The following is a 26,384-nucleotide window of genomic DNA, read 5'->3' as shown; positions in this document are numbered from 1 at the left end:
TAATATTTGGGATTACTGCAGTTTGTTTTGCATTGTTGCAGGTGCACAATGGGCATGTCATTTTCTTGTTTGTTTACATGTATTTCTCTTGCATTGTTCCTATATGCTCACTAATAAAAATGCATCTGACGCATCACATGGTTATATTGACAAAGGGTCAGTTAGACTCGAAACATCAGCTCTTTTTCTCTCCTTACAGATGCTGCCAGACCTGAGATTTGCCAACATTTTCTCTTTTGGTTTCAGATTCCAATATCCGCACTAATTTGCTTTTGTATGGTTATATTGTCTGCTCTGTATCTTGAACTGTTAAACCCATTTGTTGTGATTCAGAATAGAATCCTTTTGATGGAACTGGAGGATGCACGTGGAAACCATATCCTGCGTGAGGATGAGGTTAGTTCTGCTGATATAAGCAGTTCCTCTGAAGTCATTACACAGCATCTTGTAACCTATCGTAATGTTGAGGAGTTGCAACAACAGAATCAACAGCTGCTGGTGGCTATTCGTGAACTTGCTGAGAAACAGGAAAAGGAGGAGCAGGAGAAAACATCAACACGGTAAGTGTTCCAACATGATGTTAGTCACAGTCTAGTCAAGGTATTGCTGGCTTTCTTCCTTTCCTTCCCAGTAGGTTGGCTTATATCTTAGATATATTTGACCTCCTCTGATCATTTTCCTGGTCAAGTATGTGACTTTACCTGTCATATTCTGATGTATATCACAATGTGAGTTATCATCTTCAGCTTCTTCTATATCTATATGCTTTGATAATGCATATTTTCCCAGTTTTATCTCGTGGTTGTGTCTGTTCTGATTTTTAAAAAACATATATTTAGCTCTGTCTTTGACCCTACATCCAATTTGAGGCTGAGACCAAATGTTAGCAGGTGAAATTGCATTTTTCCTTGCACTCGGCTGTTCCCCTTTCTCTAATTCATCCAAGCACATGGCCATCATTTCTGTGCGAAATACTTGCATTCAATCTTTGCATGTCAACAAACCTTTGACATTACTGTAACCTTCCTAGGCCATTTTTTTGAACCTTATCTTTTTTTGGCTAGATTCAAGATATTGTTCTTTCTGCTTCTCCTAGTGTGGAAGAAAATAGTTTTTGCAGTGTATGGAACTTGTTTCTCCTGAAACAATATGCTTTCCTGTTGAGTTCTTTTCTCCCTTTTTCTGCCCTCCCCCATACCAACTGCACAAGCAATCCTTTCATCTGTTTATCTCCATCTCCTGATCCCTTTCTGAATGCTAGGTTATATCCTATTTCAAGCAGTATTAAACAGCATGAGCACTGCTTATGGTTCTGATATAGCCATCATTGAGCAAATCTCCTTCAATTTTAGAATTTCTGAACTTGAAGTGAATCTTTCGGAAGCCTTGAGTGAACTTGAACGACTGCGTAAAGCACGGACTCAACAAATGCATTTAGTAGAATCAATTGTCCGACAGCGTGATATGTATCGAATACTACTTGCACAGATGACTGGAGTGACCATTCCAATTCAGGGTAAGGATGGCATTTAACTGAAGACCGTTTATTGTAAATAAAATGCTGCTTTATAGAACAAATTAATATTTCAAGAATGGTTTACCCTTCTGTGGAATAGATGTGATTCTGAAAAACTGCAGTATGGCTTGGCTGTTGAACATAGTTTGAATCGTAAAATTTCATGTTCAAGAATTAAAATTTGCCAGTCGGCCTTGTGATCCATTATAATAGAAAGGATTTTGTTATTTTGTGGTGAATCTGATGTGTTTTTTCCAACTAATTTAAAGGTAAAAAATAACTGGTGCAATGAACAGCTTGGTCAAAGCGGCTTTTTAAATATTCATTAGTTACTAATCTCTCCTCCAGGCACAACATCCTCTCAGCATCCTGAGCAATTGTACTTCGTATATTCCATTCTCCTTTCAATTAGCAATAATGTTCCGTTTGCCTTCTCGATCACCTGCATCTGCATTTAAGTTTTGGGATTTCATGTATAGGATACTTCGATTCTTTTATCTCACAGTTTTGTGATCTTTCCCAATTAAATAATATGCACTTTTTTATTCTTGTTACCATTTTCGCCATTTTCACTTTATACAGTGGTAGTTTTTTGTCTACCCAAGTACGGAGTCTGTAATGCGATATAGATTGGTTATGTCTTATTCTTAACTAATTTTTCTGTCTTTGTCATCAGCAAATTTGGCATCCATTCCTTCAATCCCTTCCCGATGAAGGGCTTATGCCCGAAACGTCGAATTTCCTGTTCCTGCTGCGCTTTTCCAGCAACACATTTTCAGCTTCAATCCCTTCATCCAAGTCATTGATATGAATTGCAAATTCAGTGCTCGCTCACTGAACCTTGTGACACTTATGATCCCAGACCAGACTGCAAAAGATTTGCTATGATCTACCTTGGAATCAGTAATTTTTTAGGGTGGTGTTTGTACGTATCAAGCCACTAGATGCAGTAGTGGAGGCAGGTACAATTAGAAAATTTAAAAGGCATGTAGATGGCTATCAGAATACGAAGAATTTTGAAGAATGTGGGTCAAATGCTGGCAGATATGATAAGGTCAGATGGGGATATCTGGTCGGCACAGGCACTTTGGACTAACGAGTCTGTTTTTATACTGTATGACTTTGTGATGTGAGTGCTTCTGGCTAGCTAAAACTTATTGCCCACTTTTGGAATTGCTGAGCGGTATGGTATGCCATTTCATAGGATGCCTAAAATCGTCAACATTTCTGTGGATGTGGAATTGACTGTAAATCAGGCCATGTAAGAAAAGCAGGTTTCCTTTTCTGAACAATATTAATGAAGCAGATGTGTTCCGCAACAATTGGACTACTTTATTAATTCCACATTTTATTGATTTCAATTCTACCATCTGCCATGATAGGATTCCAACCCGTTTCCCTGAATGTTAGCCTATGTCATTGGATTACTTGTCCAGCAATATTACCACTGTGGCCCTGCCTTCACGCAAAGGCTTTGTAAAGGTGGAAAAGGGATTCATGAGGATTTCCAAGTAGTTCCAGAATATAGGACTGTGAGAATTGAAGTGGTTGGATCAGAAGATCGACCATAAAAAAAAAGGATCAGAATGAGGCCATTTGACTTATTGAGTCTGTTTTGCCATTAGCTCATAGCTGCTATATTTGTCAACCCCATTCTTCTTCCTTCTCCCCGTATCCCTTGATCCTTTTACCAGTCAAGAACCTATCTAACGCTACCTTTAAATGACTCGTTGACTTAGCCTCTGCAGTCCTCTGCGGCAATGAGTTCCACAGTTTGTCCGCACTTTTTGGCTGGAGAAATTCCTCCTGTCCTCCGTTCAAAAAGGTGGTCCCTTCACTCTGAGGTTGCGCTCTTGGTTTCTAGTCTGTCCTATTAATGGAAGCATCTTCTCTATATCCAAGCCTCTCAGTATTCTGTAACTTTCAAGTAAATCATCCCTCATCCTCCTAAACTGAGTACAGAACCAGAGTCCTAAACGGCTTCTCAATTGACAAGCCTTTTATCCATGATATCATTTTTGCAAACCACCTGTGAACCCCCTTCAGTGTCAGCAAGCTGGTTACAGAGTCCAAAATTGCTTACTGTCTTCCAAATGTGTTGTGCTCCGAACACTACACAGCCTCAGCAGTAATTGCTTTTCTTGTATTCAAGCCCTCTTCAAATGAATACTAACAATGCATTTGCCCTCCTAACTGTCAAATGAAGCTGTTAACTTTCTTCTAATACTGAACTTGAACTCCCAAGTCCCTTTATGCTTCAGCTTTCCAAAGCCTTTCCCCATTCAGCAAAGAGTCTATGCTTCTATTCTTCTGACCAAAGTACATGACCCTTCACTTTCCCATGTTGTATTCCATCTGTCACTTTTGTTCACTGCTAGCCTGTCCAAATCCTTCTGCAGCCTCCCCACTTCCTCAACATGACCTGACCCACCACCTATCTTTGTATCATCTGAAAGCTGAATGACGATGCCATCAGTTCCTTTGTCCAGGTTGCTAATTTATGACCAGAACAGTTGTGAACTCCACCAGTCACTGGCTGCCATCCTGAAAGAGATCCTTTATTCCCACTCACTGCATTCTGCCAGTCAGCTCATCCTCTCTCTATGTGAGTAACTTGCCCTACACCATGGACTGTTGTTTAGAAGTCTCCTGTGTAGCACCTGTCAAAGGCATTCTGGAAATCCAGATTGATCTTGTTTACTGGCTTTCTTTAATTTGCTGATCTAACAGATTTGTCAGGCATGACCTCCCATTGATGAAGCCATGCTGACTCAGCCCTATTTTGCCATGTATTTTTACCAATACTCTGCAATCTCATTGTTAATAATGGACTTTAAAATCTTACCAATCACTGAGGTCAGGCTAACTGGCCTACAATTTCCTTCCTTCTTCCTCGCTCCCTTCTTAAACAGTGATTTTACATTAGCTTTTTCTAATCCTCTGGGGACCATCCCTCATTCCAGTGAAAGATAGCCACCAATGACTCCACAATCTACTCGGCTATCTGCTTCAAAACACTGGGATGTAGTCCATCTGGTCTACGTGATTTATCCGCTTTCAGGCCTTTGAGCTTCCCTAGCACCTTCACCTTGTTGATGGCCCCTATATTGACCTCTACTCACTCACCTTTCTTGAGGTCTCGTGTGCTGCTGTGGAAGCCGATGCAAAGTATCTATTCAGTTCCTCTGCCATTTTGATCCCCATTACTACTTCTCAGGCCTCTGACTTCCCACTTCATCACATCATCATTCTCCCCTTAGTATGTTTCTTCTTCCTTGGGATGAATTTCGGCTGTGCCTCCTGAATTGATCCCAGAGATTCCTGCCAGAGCTGCTCAACTGTCTTCCCTGTGAGTCTCCCCTTCCGAACAGTTCTGGCCAACATCTCCCTCATGGCATATTTGTACTCAATTCACATATTATTTACATCTAAATACAGCTTCTCAAACTGCGGGGTGAATTTCAACATGTTATGGTCACTGCCCCGCAGGGTTCCTTGACCTTAAGCTTCCTAATCACCGGCCTTGTTACACATCACCAAATCCGGAATTGCCTATTCCCTAGTTAGCTCCACCACAACCTGGTCCAGAATACTATCTTGTAGATATTCCACAAATTCCTTTTCTTGAGATCTGCTACCAATTTGATTTTTCCTAGGCCCCCATGAGTTATCGTAACAGTGCATTTTTTTTACATGATTTTTCTATCTCCTCATTTATTTTCTTCCTCAATTCCTGACTACTGAGAGAAGGCCTGTACCCAACTCTCATCAGGACCTTGACCTTTTTGTGGTCCCTCAATTCTATCAACAAATGCTATGACACCTTCTGACTCTATCTAACTTCTTGCTATTAATGTAATTTCTTGCTAATGAGACAATTTCCCTTGCCACCCCGATTTCAAAAAATAATTAGTTAGTCGAAAGCCCTATCCACAGCTCTAGTTATGCATTTTTCCAGCACCCTGATGCCAGCATGATTGAAGTGGGGATCATTCCATTGGAATTTTGCCAATACTGGTGTCCATGTCCCATGAATGTCCCACACCAATCTATCAGTTTACCTCTTCAGTCTTGTTCACCCTGTGCCAATTAGCTCTCGCATCAGGTTCTAAACCAGAGATTATTACATTTTTGGACCTAGTTCCTAATTTGGACCCTAGCTGTTCCCTCAGCAGAACTTCTTTCCTCATTGCACCTAAATTGTTGATACTTATGTGAGCCATGACAACTAGACCTTTCCTCTCCCACTCCAAGTTCCTCTGCAGCCCACATGAGCGATCCTGAATCCAAGCATGAGGCAAGCGACACAGCCTTCAGGACTCTTGATCCTGTCCACAGAAAAGAGTGTTTATTCCCTTGACTATAACGATGGCTGAATACAACTACATTTCTCTTTTCTACCCCTTTTTTAATGTACTGTGGTGCTATAGTCAGTTTGCTCTTTTTCCCTATTATTCCCAATTGGAGCAAGAATCTCAAAACTGACCAGCTCAAGGGCTGAGGTTCTTTCAGTACTGCCTATTTGGATCCCTCTACCTGTCTCACTTTTAGTCATACCCTCCTATCTTTGACCACTGACTGAATTTGAGGTCACACGCCTTAGACACCATCTGAGTGAGTATATAGTTTGGGGAATTTGGTGCAGAGGGGAAAGAGGTGATTTTTGCTTGCTTGTTGTTTTTGTGGTCCTAGTTTGCAAAGTTTTTTTTCTAACAGAATAGATTGAAGCCCAAGAGTAGGGGCCCAGTATGAGAGTAATATCACAAGTAAACCTTAAATTAGTAGTTAGCTCCTAATTTGACTATTTATTAATCGAAGGGCTGTGACTCCTCAAGAAACGCAATATCCATGTAACGATAAGAACATAATCATACTACCAGCAGACAAAGCCAGAATGACGGTCATACTGGACAAATCAGAGTACGCTCAAAAGTCAGAACAACTACTTGCAGATACCAACACCTACCAAAAGAGGGAATTTGACCCCACTCCACAACTCACCAATAGGATAAACAACACAGGAATCTACAAAAAAATGGACAGATAACCAGGTCTGACCTACAAAGAATGAAACCGGAAAGCAATAACACCCCCAGATTCTATGGACTACCTAAAGTACACAAACCAGACATCCCACTCAGACCCATAGTATCACTACCAGGAACACCATCACACAAACTGGCTAAAGAGCTACACTAGAAACTGAAACACCTGATCAGCGGATCCAGACACTCTATACAGTCGACACAAGAATTCTTGGACATCATCAGAAATATACACATAGACAAGGAAGAAACCATGGTCTCATTCGATGTAACGGCACTGTTCACCTCTATTGACAAAACCCTAGCCAGAGAAATAATATCCAACCTGCTGGACATATATAACAGACAACATGGCGTTGAACCTATTATCAAAGACGGCATACTTAAACTACTGGACCTGTGCCTCACAACACACTTCACATTCAACAGCCAGATATATGAACAAATCAACGGAACACCATGGGCTCACTGATCTCCGGACTTATAGCAGAAGCAGTAATGCAAAGGTTAGAAAAAACAGTTTTAACGCAAATACAATCCAAACTCTCGGTCAGATATGTGGACGACACCTTTGTAATCATTAAAAACACAGAAATAGAGAACACACACCGGATCATCAACGCCACACTCACAGGAATCCGATTCACGAGAGAGGAAGGAAAGGACAACCAACTCCCATTCCTAGACATGTGGTACAGAGAACACCGAACAGAGAATTCACCACAAAGGTATACAGGAAAGCCCCACACACAGACCAAGTCCTGAACTATGAAAGCAACCACCCCAACACACACAAAAGAAGATGCATCAGGACATTATTCAAAAGGGCCACAACACACTGCAGCACACCAGAACTACAAAAAGAGGAAGAAGAACACCTATACAAGGTATTCACCAAAAATGGATACCCGCGCAATTTCGTCAACAGATGCCTAAGGGAAAGAACAAAATGAGGACATGCCACAACCCAAAGGACTGGCCACACTACCATACATCAGGAGCATTTCTGAACTGACAGCCAGACTGCTGCAACCACTAGGACTCATAACAGCGCACAAACCAACAGCCACGCTCAGACAACAACTCACCAGGACAAAGGACCCGATACCTAGCATGAGCAAAACCAACGTAGTGTACAAAATCCCATGCAAGGACTGCACAAAACACTACATAGGACAAACAGGAAGACAGCTAACAACCCGCATCCATGAACACCAACTAGCCACGAAACGACACGACCAGCTATCCTTAGTAGCCATACACTCAGATGACAAACAACATGAATTTGATTGGGACAACACCACTATTATAGGGCAAGCCAAACTGAGAACAGCCAAGGAATTCCTAGAGACATGACACTCATCCACAAATTCTATCAACAGACACATCGACCTAGACCCTATATACCAGCCACTGCAGCGGACAGCAACTGACAACCGGAAGCGGCAGATTCGAACCACTATAAATGCAGGAGGAATCAGCACAGAAGCGCTTCACAGGAGCCTCCCAAGCACTGAGGATGTCACCTAGAAAGGGGACAAAACGTTTGCAACAAAAACTCGCAGTTCGGCGAACAGGACCACAACAACTCTTATCCTCCCTGGTGCCATGATTTGGAGATGCTTGTGTTGGACTGGGGTGGACAAAGTTTAAAAATCACACAACACCAGGTTATAGTCCAACACGTTTAATTGGAAGCCCACTAGCTTTCGGAGCGCCGTGTCGTCCCTGGTGTGTTAGTGTTTGCAGCTCAGACTCCAGCTCATCAATTCTGTGCCATTGATCCTCAAACAACTAACACATGCTGCAGATATGGTCACTATGAACTGCAATAGGGTCCACCAGCTCCCACATCATCATACAGTTATATCTCACCTGGCTCAGAATTTCTACTTTAATTACAATTTTTTAAATTGTAATGATCTTTTAGTATGTAGTCTGTAAATATTTGCCTTCAATCTGAAAGTAACCTGTATTAGTCAAATTACTAGCTACTACCAGCCAGTGAACCTGCGATTTATATGTAATGTCACTATTGTGCTGACCCCCAATACCCTGGATGTTAATCTGCCTGTTTAAAAAGACTTGTAATCTATATAAGCCAAAGGAAGAAAAAAAAGCTGGAAGCACCTGTTTTCCCACTTCATCAAATTCCCTCACTCTCCGAATTCTCTGATCTGTGTATGTACTGATTTGGTCTGTGCCTCACTCTGGATGTCATTTCTCCTTCCTGACCTTTCGAAGCTTTCTGAAGGACTGGGAGGTAGTGTCATTCAGCTCACAAACGTTGGTGATGGTCATGTAGCTTCTGATGCAAGAGAGGATGCAGCTGAGAGTATGACATGAGATAGAATTGTTAGAGGATGGAAAACTAGAGAACAGGATTGCAACAACTGGAAGTAGAGACCTGGAGAAGTTAGCTGCTGAAAATTGACTAACTTTGCACAATCAGGGTGCTGCAAACTATTAATAAATTTTTTTTAAAAAAAACATTGAAGCTTTTTTAAAAGCAACAGCATAATAAATGTACAAGTGTGATATATTTTTGTCCTCCCTCTTGTGTAGAAACAGAAGGCACATCTTTGATTTCAACGACGCCAAAATCATCTCCAAGGAGATCCGAACCAATGCCACAAATGACGTCCACACCAGCTCCCACTCCTGTTGCAGAGTCGACAGAGCTTGTGCAAGCTAAGACAGCATTGAAACAGGTAGGAAAGATATATCAAATGTAAGGCTTCCTATTGAAAAGTATATTGAATTACCATAAATCTTCATGCTGAATAGATCCAGCAACAGTGAAATATCAATTGGTAAAATGTCTAGGCACTAATTTGTTGCAAACCTTCAATTTGTTTAGGAGACTGTATAATATTCTCTCATTTCTTTAGAGGCTGTATATACGGGACAATTTTGTTCGATTACACACAATACAATCATATGGAATCATTTTAATATTGCTATTGGAAAACATTGTGTAAATATACTGTATAAACATTGGGACAGTTGAATATATAAATATTAATTTGTACTATTACCAATAATGCAAATGGAGTTGTTCTGTTGATTTTTGAAGATAACTTCACTTTTTTGTGTGGTTACACAGTGTATTTAGTAATAAATGTTTACATTCTTTTGAAGTCTTGGATGGGACATTAATAGTTGGTGTGCTGTCAGGTGGATGGAAAATGTCCCAAGTTGGTCTTCGGAATTTCTTTTGATTTTGTCCATATTTTGAAAATTTGTTTCTTTTATTAAGCTTCGTTTCAAATGTGCCAATTAATGCTATTTACAGGTAACATATAGAAAACAAAGAGTTTGGGCTTCTTTGATTCGAAAGGAAAACTTGACTTTGTCAATGTAGGTTGAAATTGTTCAAACTAATTTGTTCTGATTTGAAGCTTTTAAGCCACAGCACTTTTTAGACTGAAAATTAAGTTTAGTTTAATAAAAAGTTGTTTGAGATGGCTAAGTTTGTGGGAGACTTAGAATCAGTGCACGTAAACTGTCTTAAGACACAAATGTTTTAATCAGCGTTCGACAAGGTTCCCTATGGAAGACTGATTAGCAAGGTTAGATCTCATGGAATACAGCACTGGCTCAAAGGTAGAAGACAGAGGGTGGTGGTGGAGGGTTGTTTTTCAGACTGGAGGCCTGTGACCAGTGGAATGCCACAAGGAGCGGTGCTGGGCCCTCTACTTTTTGTCATGTATATAAATGATTTGGATGCGAGCATAAGAGGTACAATTAGAAGTTTGCAGATGACACCAACATTGGAGGTGTAGTGGACAGCAATTACAACAGGATCTGGACCAGATGGGCCAATGGGCTGAGAAGTGGCAGATGGAATTTAATTCCGATAAATTCGAGGTGCTGAATTTTGGGAAAGCAAATCTTAGCAGGACTTATACACTTAATAGTAAGATCCTAGGGAGTGTTGCTGAACAAAAAGACCTTGGAGTGCAGGTTCATAACTCCTTGAAAGTGGAGTCGCAAGTAGATAGGGTAGTGAAGACGTTTGGTATGCTTTTCTTTATTGGTCAGAGTATTGAGTACAGGAGTTGGGAGGTCATGTTGCAGCTGTACAGGACATTGGTTAGTCCACTGTTGGAATATTACGTGCAATTCTTGGTCTCTTTCCTATTGGAAAGATGTTGCGAAACTTGAAAGGGTTCAGAAAAGATTTACAAGGATGTTGCCAGGATTGGAGGATCTGAGCTACAGGGAGGGGCTGTACAGGCTGGAGCTGTTTTCCCTGGAGCGTCGGAGGCTGAGGGGTGACCTTATAGAGGTTTACAAAATTATGAGGGGCATGGATAGGATAAATAGACGAAGTATTTTCCCTGGGATCAGGGAGTCCAGAACTAGAGAGCATAGGTTTAGGGTGAGAGGGGAAAGATATAAAAGAGACCTAAAGGGGCAACGTTTTCACGCAGAGGATAGTATGTGTATGGAATGAACTGCCAGAGGAAGTGGTGGAGTGATACAAATTGCATTTAGATGGGTATATGAATAGGAAGGGTTTGGAGGGATATGGGGCGGATGCTGGCAGGTTGGACTAGATTGGGTTGGGATTTCTGGTCGGCATGGACGGGTTGGATCGAAGGGTCTGTTTCCATGCTGTACATCTCTGACTCTATGACTCATGTAAATTTTTTCAGTCTTAAAGTTGTTACATTAATGATGTAATGAATATTTTCAGCCAGATATAAATAAATGAACCAGCAAACAGTGAGGAAAATCAGTGTTGAATGTTACTGTATGCAGGACAGCTGATTGTTTTGACAGAAGTTTCTTTTTTACTACTTGCACATGTACTGTATTTTAGTATTGAGAGACTATGTATCATGACAATTTTGTAGAATTTGCAACTTTGGTCAATTTTCTTTATCTGTCTCTATGTCTTCTCAGCCACTTCTGTCAAATTGTACTTTGTATAACCTCCAACATTTCCCAATAATTTAGATTTCTTTTGAGTACTGTAAAATGCTGGGGTTTTCATGCATCATGCTGCAATATTAAAAAATAGTAACTCCTTTGTAACTGCTATCTTTTACATCTTATAAACTCTCAGTTTTCCTGTAACTTAGTGTTTTCTAAGGACTAAGTTGGAAGTCAAATTAAGTGTATTTGGTTTTATTTTTAAAAAATAGTGTATTTAATGCATTGATTCAATTGCAAGATATGACGGCATAACACTGACTCATCTTTTAGGCATTGGAAAATCAGTAAGGTGACTTTGCAGTGGTGTATTTATTTCTCTCTCACAGACTCAGTACTGTATAATATTGTGCATTTCCTTAAATGTCCTTAACTCAGTAAAACTTGGCAAGCCATTTCAAGAGTAAGATTAAAAAAAATTGATAGTGAGCTGAAGGATCATTAAGGCAAGTGACCAAAGGCTTGGTCAATTATGTTTTTAAGGAGCATCTTGAAGGGAAAAGGAGAAACAATGAGTTAGTGAGGGTGGCTTGTGGTGTCAAGGTTGAAATCGTGGCTATCAGTTGTCCGATAATGAAACTGGGCGAGACCAGAACTGAATGAATGTGTTCAGGGTGGATTGGAAGTTTTGAAGGAGGCTTGTCTGTTTTGGCTACATGGCTGAGAAGTTTGTACATTTGCACGATAGTTAGGAATAACAATAAATAGGTACAGGTGCAGACTAAATGGCCCTTCTGTTATTTTTAGCTGACTTCCCTATTTAGCAGAATTACTCCACCTGCCTGAAATAACTACATATGTTTTGATATATCCAAGGGCTGAATATCCATAGATCTCTGAGGTAGAGTGTTCAAAAGATTTACTTGAATGAAAGAAATCTCTCAACTTAGTCCTTTTCTGGCTAACCGTCTGATTATTCTTTTCCTAGTAACTGTTCTGTCAAGGCACTTAATGTTTCACTGCATTCATCTTGCCCATTCACTAAACTTATCTAAATTCTTGAATCCTCAGTCATTGTTATTGTAAAGAACTGAGGCCCAAACATTGATTTTTGCCATGCCCTGCTCATCACAGCCCGTCAACCCAAATATGAGCAGGTTGAACACCTTGATTGAAAACATCTATCATAAGCAGGTGGAGAGTGTCGATTTAAATATTCCAAGCTCTTGAAAAGACCTTTTGGATATTTGTTCGAGAGAACTCGGATGTTTGCAATGTTGCATTCCATAAATCGGCTTAGTATTAAGTAAAAACATTGGTGTTTGGTTTTCTAATTTAATCTAGCTATTACACATCTAACAAGTTGATACTTCCCTGATTTCTGCCTCCACTTGCCTTGAAACAAGGGTCAATCCATTTGGATTGGACTGTTCCACATAGAGAATTTTGGTAGATCAAAATCCAAGGTCAGCAAGCACAAGTTGTGTTCTCAGGATAAGGATTTGCCATTTAGACACGGTTAGCAGATAGCAGGTTGGAAACCTTTCTGAATCCTCTACCCCAGACAGTTGTAAATGTTCAATCATCTGAAAACATTAGTGAAAGAGAATTTTAAGCACAAACTGAAATGAGACAAGGAAGATGGGGCCGAATGTAGAAATTCAGCTGTGGTTTTAACAAGGGGCTAAGCAGACTCCATTGATCTACTTTTAATTTTTTGTTTTCGGGTGGCTAATAGTTGAGTGCCTCTTAATATGTTCTGTCAACATATTAAAAACTGCTTTCTGGGAAAACCTACCTAGTGTTTTGTCTTGTGTTTCTACATATTTTAAGTAACGACTAGGCAATGACACCTTTACATTGAGCTTATGTTTCCGTGTGTATTATGTCAACCTATTGGAGTTTTTAAATCAAGTTCTCGCATCTTATTTTCCTGCAGTGTTGGGTAGCATTCATCAGTTATTAATTAATTTGTGGGTTTATGATGTTTAGCCAGTACTTTTAATGGTTGAGACTTGGGTGTTTCCATAAAGACCTCATGGTTCTTTGAAAGGACCACTATATGAAGACTGGTGTCTGATGGTAAATGTTAAACATGTTATCTTGGCAGCAGGTAGATATTACTTGTGATTGGATTGAACATTTTACCTTTATTAGGATGCTGTCGATGCTTAATTTTGGTCTTCTGTCCACCGAAATGTAGGATTTTAAATTGATCTGTAAACTCATGCTCCAAGTAAAAGATTATGAACTGGGACAGAATATATTAAACTGACAAATGTGAACTGATTTATTGATTGTGTAAGCAAAAGGCAGTAAAATTTTAAAGTACAATATTTTTAGAAAATCATTCTTTCTTTCTTAGCTCCAGTTGCACTTTGAAAGCTACAAGACAGAAAAGGCAGAGAATGATAAAATGTTAAATGAACAGAATGAAAAACTTCAAGATCAACTGACACAATTGCGAAACCAACGCACAAAACTTTCTACGCAGTTGGAATTTGCTTCGAAAAGGTGTGTTTGGAGAATCAAGTTATAGTTGGAAGAATTGGTGATATGTATTTAGAAATTGTATGTGGTCATAGTACTCGATGAGATTAGGCAAATAAGTGTAACACATGAAGTGCCCATTTTGTTCAAGATTGATGGAAAGTTAATTGTAATTGGCAATGATCCTTAAATTCATGGTTTGTTCCCAATTTATAATTGTTTCTATTCTTACACTGTTCCAAAGATCCAAAAAACACTTTACAGCTGCAATTTTAAGAATTATTTCTCTGGTACCCTTGTGGATTGCCCTATAATGTATCCTAGAGTGCACAAGTGAAGATCAGAACTGATTTCCACATCTTTACTGCTATTTGGAATCGGCAGTACTGAGTCTGAGTCTTCAGTTTTGACCTCCAAGAAGTGAAACTACAGTGGTTAGTGTAAATAACCAAACCAGATTGTCAACTTTGCTGTCCTCTTGATATGAGGCTATTGCCACAAGATCGTAATAATATTAGATCAGGAATATTATTCTTCAGAGTTTGAGGTTATTAACATGTTAACATCTTATAGTCAAGACCCATACTCTAATTCTGTTTTCCAGCACTGATGTCACTTGGTGTAAAACCTGAAATAGGGTGGGAAAGCTTAAAGCAAATCTTTGTTTAAAATTTAGGTATGAGATGCTACAGAACAACGTAGATGGATTTCGCCGTGAAGTAGCATCCTTGCGTGATAGATGTCAGAAACTCACCACAACTGTTCAGAAACAAGAACACATAATTAGCAACGTGACTCAAGATTTACGAGCATCAAATGAAAAATTAGCTCTGGAGGAGGTGAGAATTTACCATTAAAAAAGTATTTGGACAGAGCAAAGCTTAAACTTGAAAACATAAGACTTAGGAGCCTGTCACACAATTTGATGCATATAATCTTGGAGGTATTCCATCGATTTTTCAGGTGTCAAAGGTGTTTATTATTTGTGATTGATTGTTATTCGGGGTTCCAACCCCAACATTGGGAAGCTATGAGCCAAAAGAATTTTAATGGGTTACTTTCCACATTAACTAACATATGGATTGTGAACATCCTAAAATTTCCCTCACCAAATATGTTTGTTGGCTCATGTCCACAAAAGCAACAATTTAACTTTAAAAAGTTGGTGCATTGCTTTAGTTGTGGAAAGTAGAAAGATCAAACCATTTCCAATTTTTTATTCTTTTGTCTTTCTCCAAATCCTCCAAACGAAAGACTCGTGGAGAAAATTTAAGAAAAGAGCAAGAGTTGTTGAAGATGATTGAAGTGCGTCTTACCCAAGAGCGAGATTCAAAGTTTGCTGCACTCAGGGGTCAGAACTTGCTGCTAACAAATTTGCAGTCTATTCAGGTACACTGGTATTGAAACTTCTTAATTGGAACCAGGGTGTGTGTGTGTGTGTGTGAGAGATCTGATTGAATGTCATTGAGTTGTTGATGTTAACTGAGAAAATGAGCCCTTTTTGTAGTGTGCTCTGCCCACATTTTTCAAAGCAGCATTATGATGTTTAAAATATTCTCTAGTGGACCGTATGTAGGTTTTTTTCATAAAATGTTCTTATGGTGCAATGGTAGTATCCTGACTTCTGAGCCAAGAAAGCTGGATTCGTGTCCCACCTATTTCAGAGGTGTGTCATAATTTCTGAACAGATTGGTTAGAAAATGTATATTTATTTTGAAAAATGCTCTCCATTTACTACTACTTTTCACTTGCAACTTCCAAGAGGACAACTTGTCCCCCTCGAATTCTTCTTAATGGGGTTAGTTAATTTTGTACACTGGATGACAGATTTCAAATTTGGAAATGAACTTCACAATGGTTGTTGAAAACTTAAGAGAGATTTTACAGGTTGGGGTAAGAAAATAACAAGGGCAAACTTAGCTGCTTTGACTCTGCAGGTGAATACTTAAACATATTATATTCCAAGTAAAATAACTTGCCTACATCTAGTACAATTACACTTTTAACCCAAATTATACAAACATTTGAAGTGGGGCACTCAATAATGGATTTGTCTCCCATTGAGCAGTTAGGTCCTTCCTTTGATGCCGATAATTTGGACTATGGTGCTGGGCTCATGCCCTTGTAGTAAAAATGTATTCGATCATTCTTGAGTCGATTTCCCAGGACGGGGTACTTCAACAAGTCACACTGTCTAGTGAGGTTAGTTTTAATCATATATTAATTATATGCTCCCTATGTTAAAATCATGATTGTCCAGCCTTGTTTGTTTCTTATCCAGTAAATTTCCACGATGTGAAGGCCTCTATGTTAAAATTACCGAGGAAAGATTTGGCCTGCTGCCAAGGTTCAAGACATTTCCTCGGGTCTGGAGATCAACTTGGCAGGGGAGGAAAGAGATCCAGTCATCATCAATTTTGATACTAATGATATTGATAGGACTGGGGAGGAGGTTGTGCTGAAAGATTTTGAACACTTGAAAGCTAAATTAAAGAGCAGATCCTCCCAAAGTAATCAACTTCGGCTTACTTCTCAACAAACTGGAATTGAGTAAACCAAGCCCAGCAGTTAAATGTCTGGCTCGCAGCTTGATGTAAGAGGAATGGGTTTCAGTTCATAAAGCACTTGATAGCAGAACTGGAATGGGAATGAGCTGTTTCCATTGTACGTCCTTAATTTTAATCATTCTGGGACTAGTGCGCCTGTGAATCATCTAACAGGGCAGGGCAAAAGAGAACTTTGAACTAATTGGGATAGGGGATATTTAAGTTTACAAAGGATAGCAATATGGTGGCATTGCAAGGCAGCTATTTTGATAGTGATAGCCAGAGTAGAATAGAAAGCAACAGTGTTACAAGCATTTCTTGCAATGAAAGCAGCAAATAGGCGTAAAAAGGCAAAATTAGTGACTATTTTCATAAATGCACATAGTAATTGGAACCAAGTAAATGAATTAACCATAGTAATAAGCACATGTCTCATTAAATGAGACATTGAGAAAATAGACCAGTCATGTCTGAAGGATGTCATGGCAGAGCGTTTAGAAATACATAGTGATCAAGCAGAGTGAGGATGTCTTTGTGAGAAGGAAATCATATCTGACAAATGTATTTTTTTTAAGTAATCAACCGGAGGCACAAATAGGAACCAGTAGATGTAATATATTTGGTATTACAAAGGGTGATCGATAAAGTACCAGACACAAGGCTACTTCACAAGATAGGGGCCTCTATTGTTGAGAGGTAGTGTATTAACATGGATAGCACATTGATGACCTAGTAGAAGATAATAGGGAGTGTTTTCAGGTTCGCAGATCTGTGACCCAAAAATAGAAATTGCTGGAGAAAGCTCAGGTCAAGCAGCATCTCTGGAGAGAAAACAGTCAGCATTTTGAGTCCATTGCCCTGAGAACCATGGGCTAAAAGGCTTATTTCCACTCCTGTATGTTGTGGACTTATTTACGAGGCACTGTTTTGCCTTACCTCGAATCAAAACCTTTACTTCATAAAATCAAATATTGTTGTCTCTGGCTAGTCTAAAACTTTTTTTTCCCTTAAAAGTATGACTGTTGTGCTTTTTGGTTTTCATTTTAAAAGACTGGCAAACACATTTTCTTCTCTACTGTGGTAGTTTTCCAGGGCATGCTAACGTAATGTCAACCTTAAAATTGTCAAAAGCATTTTTTGGTCCTCCTGCATGGTATAATCAGTTTGATGCATGTCGGCTAATGTTGGTCATTGTGCAATATGCAAAAGTTTGGAATGCAGTCTTTATATTTTTATGGTGTACGTTTTTTAAAAGCATGCTGATGTTGAGCTTTTCTGAGGTCAGGAATTTTTGTGTTAATCTGCAGTTTTTGTTTGATATGTAGTTGACTCTGGAACGTGCAGAAACTGAAACTAGGCAACGTTTAAACAGCCAAATTGAGAAACAAGAACATGAAATAGAGAAGCTGAAAAAGAAAGTGGATCAATGGCATTCACTTGGCAGAAACCAAGATGTAAGTATGTGAGAACTGTGCGATTGGATTCATGAATGGTAGGGATCAATTAGCTTAGATGGCTGGTTCATAATGCACTGATGTCAACAGTGTGCATTTAATTCCTGCACCGGTTAAGGTTACCGTAATCGCTCCTCAACTTCTCTCCTTATTAAACCACAATCAATTGTCTCTTTGAAATGAGTGAGCAGCCCTACAGTCTGGTAAAACTGCGTCAATTTTATCTCACTGGTAATTATAATGGGTAACATTTGAAGCTCAAGGATCAAAAGATTATGTTAATGGGAAATGGAACAGAACCTGCTATACAAATTCTGTGGTCATAAAAGCAGGGAAAATGGTGGAAATTGCATGGGGTATGAATCACCTATCTGACTATTGCCCCTCACTGTGTACAAAGCACAGATGGTAGCCATATCCATTTGCCTAAATGGGTCCAATCCAAAACATTGAAGAAGCTTGATGTCATCCAGGACAAAGTAACCCACTTGTTTGTACCTCATCTCACGTATTTAACATTGACACCCTGCACTACAGATGTATAGTGGCAGCTGTCTATTATCTGCAAGACAGACTGCAACAACTTAAGGTTGCTTAAACAGCACTTTGCAAACCTGTGACCACGACCACCTAAAAAGACAAGGAAAACTGATGCATGGGAATATACCTGTAATTTCCTTTCGAGGCCACGTGTCATCCTGACTTGTAACATCTTGTTAATTCACAGTCATTAGGTAAGATTCTTTGAACTCCTTTCCGAACAACGCTGGGTACCTACATCTCAAGAACTGCTGCCTTCTCCATAGATAGTAAACCTGACTGAGTCAGTGACTTCCACATCCATGAATGAATGTTTAAAAACATTATGACCTCGCACATCAATTCTGCAAATTACTGAAATTGGGAATTCTACATTTGCTTCCTGAAGCTGACTATTAATTTCTTTTTTTAAACCTTTTTCAAGATTCAAATTCTGGAACTCAAGAAGCAGCTTGAAACTGAATCTAATCTCCACGTGAAGACTAAGGAACTCCTGAAAAATGCAGAGAAAGAAATTAATGCCTTGAAGTTATCCCTTAACAATGTTGAAACTGAACTGGCAGAGATTAAAGGGAGCGATTCTAAAGGTAAAACATATGATTATGGCAGGTATGTTTGTAAGTTCATCTCCATAATTATTGTGTCCTCCTCTGCTTCAGGTTCCATTCGTAGGTTGAATTTTGCGAATTATTAACATAAGTCCATGTGTCTCTTAAAATTGGGAATCTGGCACGTGCCGTTTTATGTCATGACTTCATTGTAACTGTTAACACTTTGTCCACAAAAGTATCTTTTGGTTTTCTGTAACTTCTTAATTAGTTTCTTCTCAGTCCAGAGAAACTAAATGCAAATTTTTTGAAATATTTATCTGAATGATCCCTAATCATGCATTACTGGTTATCAGACATCTACCTTAGACACAAAGTTGAACAATCCACAGATAAAAACAAAATACTCTGCTGTAGATCTGAAAGAAAAAGAAAACAAACAGAATACTTTGGATTTTTTTCAAAATAAAATCACAAATTGCAGAAGCTGCTTTAGGATATTTGCGGATCAACTTTTTTTCTTGCTGCCTCCAACATAATTAAATCACTGTGTGGAGCACCGTTTGGAAAATCATTAGGATGTCAGGGTAATAAACACTCAAGAAGCTATTCATAGGAAGAAATTGACTCCTACTGGATGTGACCTATTCAGTTAAATTTTAGATTATTTAGATTTATACTTGTAACTCTGCTCTATTTCCAGGAAAATCTAATACAGAAGATGATGTTGATGATCTCCAAACACAGCTTCGACAGGCTGAAGAGCAGGCAAATGAATTGAGAGAGCGTCTCGAGACTACTACAAGCAATGTAGAAAAATACAGAGACATGGTTATTGATCTGGAGGAGTCCCTTAGTAAGGAGAAACAGGTTAGTGACTTACATTTCACCTCTTGAGAGCTAAAACGTTTGTGATGGATGTGAAGAGAAGTAAACTGCTTTTGCTTTTAGAAAGGGTACTAATAAAAGGTTCACTGTTCCTTCAATTGCAAGTTATGGACTTTATAGCCATTTTAAGTATGCCGCTTAAGTGACTTGACCAATTATATTCTGTATTGGAAAGATCTGTAATAATGAATGCCATTCAGCCAAGGATAAATAGTCATGTTTTGCAGGTGTTGGTGTTGGACTGGGGTGTACAAAGTTAAAAATCACACAGTACCGGGTTATAGTCCAACAGGTTTAATTGGAAGTACTAGCTTTCGGAGCGCTGCTCCTTCCAGAACCACCTGTTGAGGGAGCAGTGGCCTGAAAGCTAGTGCTTCCAATTAAACCTGTTGGACTGTAACCTGGTGTTTATTTTTAACTGAGGATAAATAGATCCTTTTGCCTACGGCACAGTAGAATGTGACAGCTTGGTATGTTCATGACCTTTCTGAACTGATCCCGGACATAATTGTCCTCCAGTCTTTTACAATCCCTGGATAAACCAATAACGTGCCAGAAAATCAATACCCATGGAAAGAATCTCAAGATTTCACATCTGAAGAAGTTTTTCCTGTACAAAATACAGTAAACCTAACATACACTAAGTATTTGAATAACGGCAAAATACTGCAGATTCTATCATTTGATGCCAGCAAAGAGAATGCCCAAGATTCTCAAAATGTCTGGCAGTACCTGTGGAGAAAGAAATAAAATTAACATTTTGAATTCAGCACAAGTGACATATATAGACAGTCAATAGACAATAGGTGCAGGAGTAGGCCATTCTGCCCTTCGAGCCTGCACCACCATTCAATATGATCATGGCTGATCATCCTTAATCAGTATCCTGTTCCTGCCTTATCTCCATAACCCTCGATTCCACTATCCTTGAGAGCTCTATCCAACTCTTTCTTAAATGAATCCAGAGACTGGGCCTCCATTGCCCTCTGGGGTAGAGCATTCCACACAACCACCACACTCTGGGTGAAGAAGTTTCTCCTCATCTCTGTCCTAAATGGTCTACCCCATATTTTTAAGCTGTGTCCTCTGGTTCGGGACTCACCCATCAGCGGAAACATGTTTCCTGTCTCCAGAGCGTCTAATCCTTTAATAATCTTTTATGTCTCGATCAGATCCCCTCTCAGTCTTCTAAACTCAAGGGTATACAAGCCCAGTCGCTCCAGTCTTTCAGCGTAAGGTAATCCTGCCATTCTAGGAATTGACCTCATGAACCTACGCTGCACTCCCTCAATAGCCAGATTGTCTTTCCTCAAATTTGGAGATCAGAACTGCACACAGTACTCCAGGTGTGGTCTCACCAGGGCCCTGTACAGCTGCAGAAGAACCTCTTTGCTTCTATACTCAATCCCTCTTGTTATGAAGGCCAGCATGCTAATAGCCTTCTTCACTACCTGCTGTACCTGCATGCTTACCTTCATTGACTGGTGTACAAGAACACCCAGATCTCTCTGTACTGCCCCTTTACCTAAATTGATTCCATTTAGGTAGTAATCTGCCTTCCTGTTCTTGCCACCAAAGTGGATAATCATACATTTATCCACATTAACTGCATCTGCCATGCATCTGTCCACTCACCTAACTTGTCCAGGTCACCCTGTAATTTCCTAACATCCTCCTCACATTTCACCCTGCCACCCAGCTTAGTATCATCAGCAAATTTGCTAATGTTATTACTAATACCATCTTCTATATCATTAACATATATCGTAGAAAGCTGCGGTCCAAGTACTGATCCCTGCGGTACCCCACTGGTCACCGCCTGCCATTCCGAAATGGAGCCATTTATCACTACTCTTTGTTTCCTATCAGCCAACCAGCTTTCAATCCAAGTTAGTACTTTGCCCCTAATACCATGCGCCCTAATTTTGCTCACTAACCTCCTATGTGGAACTTTATCAAAAGCTTTCTGAAAGTCCAGGTCCACTAAATCTACTGGATCTCCCTTGTCCATCTTCAAAGTTGCATCCTCAAAAAATTCCAGAAGATTAGTCAAGCATGATTTCCCCTTCATAAATCCATGCTGACTCTGACCTATCCTGTTCCTACTATCCAGATGTGTCGTAATTTCATCCTTTATAATAGACTCCAGTATCTTTCCCACCACTGAGGTCAGACTAACTGGTCTATAATTTCCTGCTTTCTCTCTCCCACCTTTCTTAAAAAGTGGTACAACATTAGCCACCCTCCAATCCGCAGGAACTGATCCCGAATCTATCGAACTCTGGAAAATAATCACCAATGCATCCACGATTTCTCGAGCCATCTCCTTCAGTACCCTGGGATGTAGGCCATCAGGCCCCGCGGACTTATCAACCTTCAGACCTAACAGTCTCTCCAGCATCAATTCCTGGCAAATATAAATTCCCTTAAGTTCAGGTCCTTCAGCCACTGTTACCTCAGGGAGATTGCTTGTGTCTTCCTCAGTGAACACAGATCTGAAGTACCAATTCAATTCTTGTGCCATTTCTTTGTTCCCCGTAATATATTCCCCTGTTTCTGTCTTCAAGGGCCCAATTTTAGTCTATAATATAGACTATTAATATATAATATATATATTATAATAATATAGACTAAATATTATTTGGACAACTAACACACTAGTCGAATGGGTAAGTGGGCAAAACCATTACACATGCAGTGTAATGTTAATGACTGTGAAGCCTTCCTTTTTCAGTCTCAAAAAAAAACAGGATGGCAGCAGTGATAGATTTGGAAATGATGTCCTAAGGGACCTCTATGTCTTCGTACACTGGTCATTGAGAGCAAGCAGGCAGGAGCAGTAAGCAGTTTGGAAGGCATTTTATGATCAAACGATACATTGGCCTTCATTGCAAGAAGGTTTGACCCAGAGGAAATGCTGGAGGTTAGTATGATGACAACATTTAAAAGGCATCTAGACAGCTATATGAATAGGAACAGTTTAGAGGGATCTGGGCTAAATGTTGGCAAATGGGACTAGATTAATTTAGGATTTCTGGTCAGCATGGACGAGTTAGACCGAAGGGTCTGTTTCTGTGCTGTATATCTCAATGACTATATGAGCAACAAAGTCTTGCTGCAGCTTCACTGCCTTAGTGAGAACATACACTTGGAGTATCATTGCAATTTTCTTTAACCTAAGCAAAGATCTACAGGATTAGAGAGTGTGGCGATGGTTGGGATGAGGAGTCTTCAAGGAGAGATTAAGTTGTTGGCGCTTGTAAACTCTGGAGTTTAGCAGCATTAGGGGAGATCTCATTAAATCATAAAAGCTGACATTGCTGGACAAACCACGCCAGGATATGCAGAACAAAAGGTTACAATCTTGGGATGTGTGGTAGGCTATTTGGACTGAGATGAGGATGAATTTCTTCAGTAGTGAACCTGTGGAATTCTGTACCACAAAGCTGTGGAGGTGAAATTACTAAATAAGTTTTGAATTGTTTGAAATCTATAAGTGTTGAGGGGAATGGGGAGAAAAGAGTCAATATAATGTTAAGACAGTGGATCAGCCATAAACGAATTAAATGTTAAACAGGGCTCGATGAGAAAAGTAACTTATTTTCCGTATTTCTACTGCAAAGGTATATTTTGTGTTTTTGACACAATCTAAAACCATTGGCTGTGTTAATATTATGCTGTATTTTTAGCACAAATGCTCCCAGCTGCCAGGGTGAATCTTCGAGTGCACTTTTAATCCAAGACCCTTTTCACTCCATCTTCTTGAGCATTAAAAATGGACTTTCTGTAGCAAACTACCTTCCAGTAATTCCTTGTTTCCTTCCCTGCAATTCTTGTTTCACGGAGTAGGGTTTCAGCTTCATCAGTACTCTAGGTGGAGATGAATCCAAAAACAATTCTTTCCTTTTGGATAGCATAGCAGTGTGGGATTTGGTGGAAATCTTTTAACGTGATTATTTTGAGTATTTGAGTGTCTGGATGACAGCATTGCAAGCTGCTTCCTCCTTCTATCACTCACTTTGAATAAACCTCTATCGCATAACATGGAGCTCGCATTTTTTCCCCAGTTAGATTTGATATGAAGTCACGTGGGTGTGTGACTGGAGAGATCCTATACAAGGCCCCATTTCCTCCTCCCAGCAACTAAATTTTAGATTAAATAAGGAGATAAATTAAAACAACTCTTGGACGGTCCATCACTTGTAACCATTTGGTTGGATGCACTTTTACGTCATGACAAAAAGTAGTGTTCAGGTTTCCACATTTTGTAAATGTTCCCTTTAGTATTCTGAATCAGGAAATGCTGATGTCAGCAGTCCCTTAAATTTGTATACCTAATTTACAACTTAAGCCTGACCAAATCTCTCGTTCTGGCACTTGAGCAACTTGCCTGTTGGTTTAAGTTGAGTAATAATGATTGTCCAATCGATTCTGGTGTAACACGATCGTTCTGTTCTTGTACGATCTCGTGTGATATGAAAATCGTGCAGTAACTGCAGCTTTAAACTAATGGGGCCAGAATCATGTTTTAGCCAAAACAGGTAAGGAAAGTTCGCACTCTACAAATAAACATGCAAATTTCTTCAATCATATTAAAACCTATCCACATTGAAGGAACATGTATTATAGCAGAACCAACTGTATGTCCGACCATGTAAGGCTTCAAAAAAATGATTTGACTTGGTCGTCAGCAGTCAGTTTTGTGAAAATCAACTGGTATTTGAGTTTCATACTGCTGGTTTTGAAAGTAAATTTAATTGTTCACACCATTAATGGTAAATTGAAATACAGTCTTGATCTGTTCATTCATAATCAATTCTCAGGTGACCGAAGAAGTCCGCGATGCTGTAGAAACACGCCTCAAAGAGGCAGCAGAGTACCAAACGCAGTTAGAAAAGCGCCTGTTGGAAGCAGAGAATGAGAAACAAGCTCTCACTGATGAGAAACTGAAAGCTATAGAAAACCTGGAACAGCAGGTAATGGTTATTTATTGGAAATAGTTAGTTATAGATTGCAATTAAAGTATGATGAATCTATTCATAGGTTAGTATGTTTTTAAAACAGGAAAGCTGTTGATCTCACTGAATTTGTTAGTAAAACATTCACATCTGCATTTAAGTTGCTAACTGGCTGTATCAGTGGGTGTGTCAGTCTTCACCATTTAAATGTAGACTAAAATTCACATTCATCTAAATTAGGTTTATGAAATTCTATTGCAGTAAATGTTCTGTCCAAGTATGATTTAGAATACTCAACTTCAGACATTTTAAGTGACTTTGTTTACAATCCTGTGTTGTTCTGTCAGGACCATTAGAGGATTTTGCTAGAAACACTAATTCAGTTAGATTTATACAAGATGTGTGAAATGTTGCACGTAAACATATTATTTAGTATTACTAACGGAGAAATTTGCAAATTACTCAAAGTTCTCAGGAATTCAGTTCAGCAACTAAAACACCTTATTTAGAGGTGGGAGGCATACAAGGTAAGATCTGCTTTGGACATTTTTTTAAAAGCTACGTTAGTTCAGTAAAACACGATCTTTTCTTTCTAAAAAAAATTATAAAAAGAAATATACCACCATTTTTAAAAAAGTAACATATACAAAGTTTACCTGGACTGGAAAGAGAAGATGAGTATTAAAAGAATCACCTCAAATAAAAACTTGCTTTCTCTGTTTGAAAGCAGTCAGCTCATCAAAAATATAAACTGGAGTTTCAGCCCCTACTTTAAGACTTCATTATTAAAACAGGATTTAAAAGTTTGCACATAAATTAGATAAAAAGGGTCAAAATTTTCACTCGAAAAACTAACAAAGTCTTGGATCAACTGAGACTCCAGCATTTTCAACTTTATTCTGATTCATCCTTTTAAGACCCTAATTATCTGTGCAACAACCTGGATTCATGGTTGACAAAACCGGTCCAGAAATAACTGCAATTGTCTAGCAATAAAGGAGTTAGATGAGCTGTCTAACTATCATGGTGGTTCAGTGGTTAGCACTGCTGCCTCACAGGTAACTGTTTATGTGGACTTGGCATGTTCTCCCTGTCTTCATGTACTTAATTATTGATTTACTTGAAGTTGCACTCCATTTGCAAATGGTCAGAATAAAAATCCTGTCGGATGTAACTCACTTTTTGACTCCAGAAAGCCTGTCCATTGTCAACAAGACTCAAGTCAGGAGTAAGATGCAATACTCCCCAGTTGTCTGGATAAGTGTAGCTGCAGCAACACTCAAGAAGCTTGACACCATCCAGGACAAAGCAGCCTGCTTGACTGGCACTACATCCTCGAGCATCTACTCCCTCTACTACTAGCGCTCAGGAGCAGCAGTGTGCATTATCTACAAGATCCACTGCGGAAATTCACCAAAGATTCTAAGACTGAAAAATGTGTTGCTGGAAAAGCGCAGCAGGTCAGGCAGCATCCAAGGAGCAGGAGAATCAACGTTTCGGGCATAAGCTTATGCCCGA

The 26,384-nt window shown here is 39.4% G+C and overlaps 1 protein-coding gene across 5 annotated transcripts in view; it reads left to right on the top strand.

Moving 5' to 3' along the window:
* Positions 1–26,384, top strand: part of tprb (translocated promoter region b, nuclear basket protein) — a 151,048-nt gene that overhangs the window by 24,925 nt on the left and 99,739 nt on the right. For all 5 annotated transcript variants that reach the window (XM_060830306.1, XM_060830305.1, XM_060830303.1 and 2 more), the window contains exons 14-23: positions 334–560; positions 1,353–1,516; positions 9,127–9,272; positions 13,808–13,956; positions 14,609–14,771; positions 15,187–15,321; positions 17,804–17,932; positions 18,897–19,059; positions 19,724–19,890; positions 24,732–24,884. In XM_060830306.1, the coding sequence (XP_060686289.1) occupies positions 334–560; positions 1,353–1,516; positions 9,127–9,272; positions 13,808–13,956; positions 14,609–14,771; positions 15,187–15,321; positions 17,804–17,932; positions 18,897–19,059; positions 19,724–19,890; positions 24,732–24,884 (1,596 nt within the window). The remainder of the gene's footprint in view (positions 1–333; positions 561–1,352; positions 1,517–9,126; positions 9,273–13,807; positions 13,957–14,608; positions 14,772–15,186; positions 15,322–17,803; positions 17,933–18,896; positions 19,060–19,723; positions 19,891–24,731; positions 24,885–26,384) is intronic.

The sequence above is a fragment of the Hemiscyllium ocellatum genome, chromosome 9, assembly GCF_020745735.1.
Source record: "Hemiscyllium ocellatum isolate sHemOce1 chromosome 9, sHemOce1.pat.X.cur, whole genome shotgun sequence".
Taxonomy (NCBI): domain Eukaryota; kingdom Metazoa; phylum Chordata; class Chondrichthyes; order Orectolobiformes; family Hemiscylliidae; genus Hemiscyllium; species Hemiscyllium ocellatum.
This window is presented reverse-complemented; position numbering and strand designations above follow the sequence as displayed.